Genomic DNA, 2790 nt, shown 5'->3' with positions numbered 1-2790 from the left:
GTATAATACACTTTGTAAACATTACAAAGTGTATTACACACTTTGTATGCGGCGATCGTCAGGTTAACATCCCGCCGGCGCTTCCGTATGGCCGGCGGGATGTTGCGGCGGGTGATCGGCGCCAGGCGGAGGCGGAGGATCGCGTCACTGATGACGCGATCGCTCCGCCCATGCCCCTACAAGGACCGCCGCCATTTGTCTATACGGCGGTCCTTGCGGGGTGCACTTCCCGGCCGCCATTTGTCAATACGGCATTCGGGAAGTGGTTAAGTAGCGCTGTTCATTTCCTTGCTAAGTACTTATGTTGTTGACATCCACTGCATTAGCTCTAGGTATATTTTCTATGCATGCGGCCTATTATTGAACAAAAAGTATCCCTTATTTCTTTGTTTCGCAAAGTATAAATTATTGGATTAAGAAGTGGAGTCACCACTGAATAAAACACTGATACGGTCTTGTCAAAATCAAACATCTGTCCTTTAGGTGAGCGCACATATATCATAATGACAGAACCATAATATATAATTACTACAGTAAGATGAGACACGCAGGTGGAAAAGGCTTTAGTCTTTCCAGAAGAAGAACATATGGACTGGACAGTCAAAATAATTTGCACATAAGATAAAATAGTAAAAATTATACAAGCTAAAATAACAATCCAAAGAAGACTGAAGAAATAGATTTTCAGCTTTGAAGCATCTGTGCAGGAACTATTTAGCAATGGAACCACATCACAGAAAAAGTGGTCAATCTGGTTTGAACCACAAAAAGATATGTTACTTAACCAATACATTGGCAAAAATCCACCTAATATACTACATACCCAACAACCTATAGCTAATTGACAACAACATACAGAGTTCAGAATTGTTGAATACCTTAAAGGATTACAGATGGCTAGATACCTGTCATAGGCCATTACTGCAAGAAAGTAATTTTCAAGGCCACCAAGTAGAAAAAAGAAGTAACATTGGGTAATGCAACCTACAACTGAAATTTTTCGTGGCACAGTTAATAACAGATCTGCTAACATCTTTGGGAGCATGACAGAAATATACCATATATCCAAGAAGGATAAGTTGCTCAGAAAAAAATACATTGGGGTTTTCAGCTGGGTTTGTGTCCAGACCAGCGTAATGATAAGAATATTTCCTAATATTGTTACCATGTATATAAGCAGTAAGAGAAAAAACAAAAATAGCTGAAATGTGCGTATGACTGGGAATCCAACAAGGAAAAGTTCAGTAACTATTAATTCATTATAGAAAGGCATTTCTTACTTTGATTTTGATTAAAAATGCACAAGACGATTCTTGAAATGTTTGTAGAAAAATGAAACACATTTTTCAATGCAATATGAAGATTATAACTGTGGAATTACAATAAATACTATATTGACTTGCTAAATGAGAAGGTAAATGATGCTTTAAATTTCCTAGCAAGAGGTTGTTCACTTTTATAAATCTACAAGCATGAACCTTGGAGAATAGCTACCTTCAGGAATAGACACAGGAATGTACTGATTTGATCTGTTTCCAATATAGATATGTTCCTGTGAGGAATTATTAAAACCACTAGAAAATAATCCTAAATCATTTCAAGAACATTTAAGAACTACATTGTTCCCAATTATTTTCCTTTTTTTCTACACACAATACTTGTATAGACAAAAATATGAAACATGACAGTTATAAAAATCTTGCTGAATTCCAAGCTTATTTAATGCACCTCTAGTCTTCCAGTATGATTTTAAAAAAAGTTGAATGTTGATGTTAGAAGTAGAGGTAGAGCCCCCTTGATTGAGAGTTTTGTTGTTAGAAGAAGAAAGGGCAATTTATCACTTTCCGTCCTCCCAACCATGTGCAGGAGCAAACGTAACCAGGATGAATGGGGCAGTATGGCCAATGTGTGTTTGTGTATGTATGTGTGTGGTGGGGTGAGGGGTGTCAGAGTCTGGTGCCCAAAAAGTTGCCTAGGCCCCAGCTGGTAATTATGCTCCTGTAACATGGTCCCTTTACTTTTTTCTAAGAAAACATAGGGAACAGTTTTAGAAACAATTATACAGTTTTCAAAATGATTATTTGTTGAATATATTATATATCATATAAATAATGAGATATATAGTTAATTTATATTTACACGACACCCTTTTACAAATGATATACAGTAGCTGTTTTATATTTATGGGAAACCCTTACTATACACTTGGCACCAATAGAGAAAAGGTTTGCATTGATGTAAATGGGGCATCCTTTTTTATAGGCACCATTATTATGTTCTACCATATAGACCAAGTTTTGTATACAAACTTTATATATTTTAAGAAGTGCATTCTACTGAAGATTTTGAAAATACTTTTCTTCAGTTTTAAATGTTTAGTTGTACTACTCAAATTGTCCAGTATTGTTAAAAGTTTAGATTGAATATCCATATGTCACGATTGTGGAACTTTCCCCGTGATCAGCGCACAACGCGTGCGCTGACACGGCGGAGATCCTCCACAAGCGTATAATTAGCAGGAACCCAGCAAAAGGTGCTACGCACCTGTAGAGGGAAATTCCTGTCGGCAGATGGCGCTGGGGAGTGCAGAGGAACCAATCCTCTGTACCTCCACAAGTGCCAGACAGGAATTGTACGAAGCGCAGAACGCAATCGCAAGAGAGGCGATTGCGAATGAGATGGAGCAAAAGGGATAGGTTGTATGTGTGTGCGCCAATCCAGTCGCCACTCTGCGACCGCGCACACACAACAGCAGATACGAAATAGGAACGCGATCGCGAGAGGTGCGAT

At 38.3% G+C, this 2790-nt stretch overlaps 1 protein-coding gene across 1 annotated transcript; it reads right to left on the bottom strand.

The window, feature by feature from the left end:
- Positions 1-328: 328 nt before the first annotated feature.
- On the bottom strand, positions 329-1273 carry LOC137524799 (olfactory receptor 6F1-like). The gene has a single exon (XM_068245154.1). The coding sequence runs from the start codon at positions 1271-1273 to the stop codon at positions 329-331; it is 945 nt and encodes a 314-aa protein (XP_068101255.1).
- Positions 1274-2790: the final 1517 nt, after the last annotated feature.

The sequence above is a fragment of the Hyperolius riggenbachi genome, chromosome 1 (genome assembly GCF_040937935.1).
Source record: "Hyperolius riggenbachi isolate aHypRig1 chromosome 1, aHypRig1.pri, whole genome shotgun sequence".
In the NCBI taxonomy this organism is placed as follows: domain Eukaryota; kingdom Metazoa; phylum Chordata; class Amphibia; order Anura; family Hyperoliidae; genus Hyperolius; species Hyperolius riggenbachi.
This window is presented reverse-complemented; position numbering and strand designations above follow the sequence as displayed.

Excerpts from the sequence above, each read along its gene's own strand:
- LOC137524799 (XM_068245154.1), bottom strand. The coding sequence starts at position 1,273 with ATGCCTTTCTATAATGAATTAATAGTTACTGAACTTTTCCTTGTTGGA.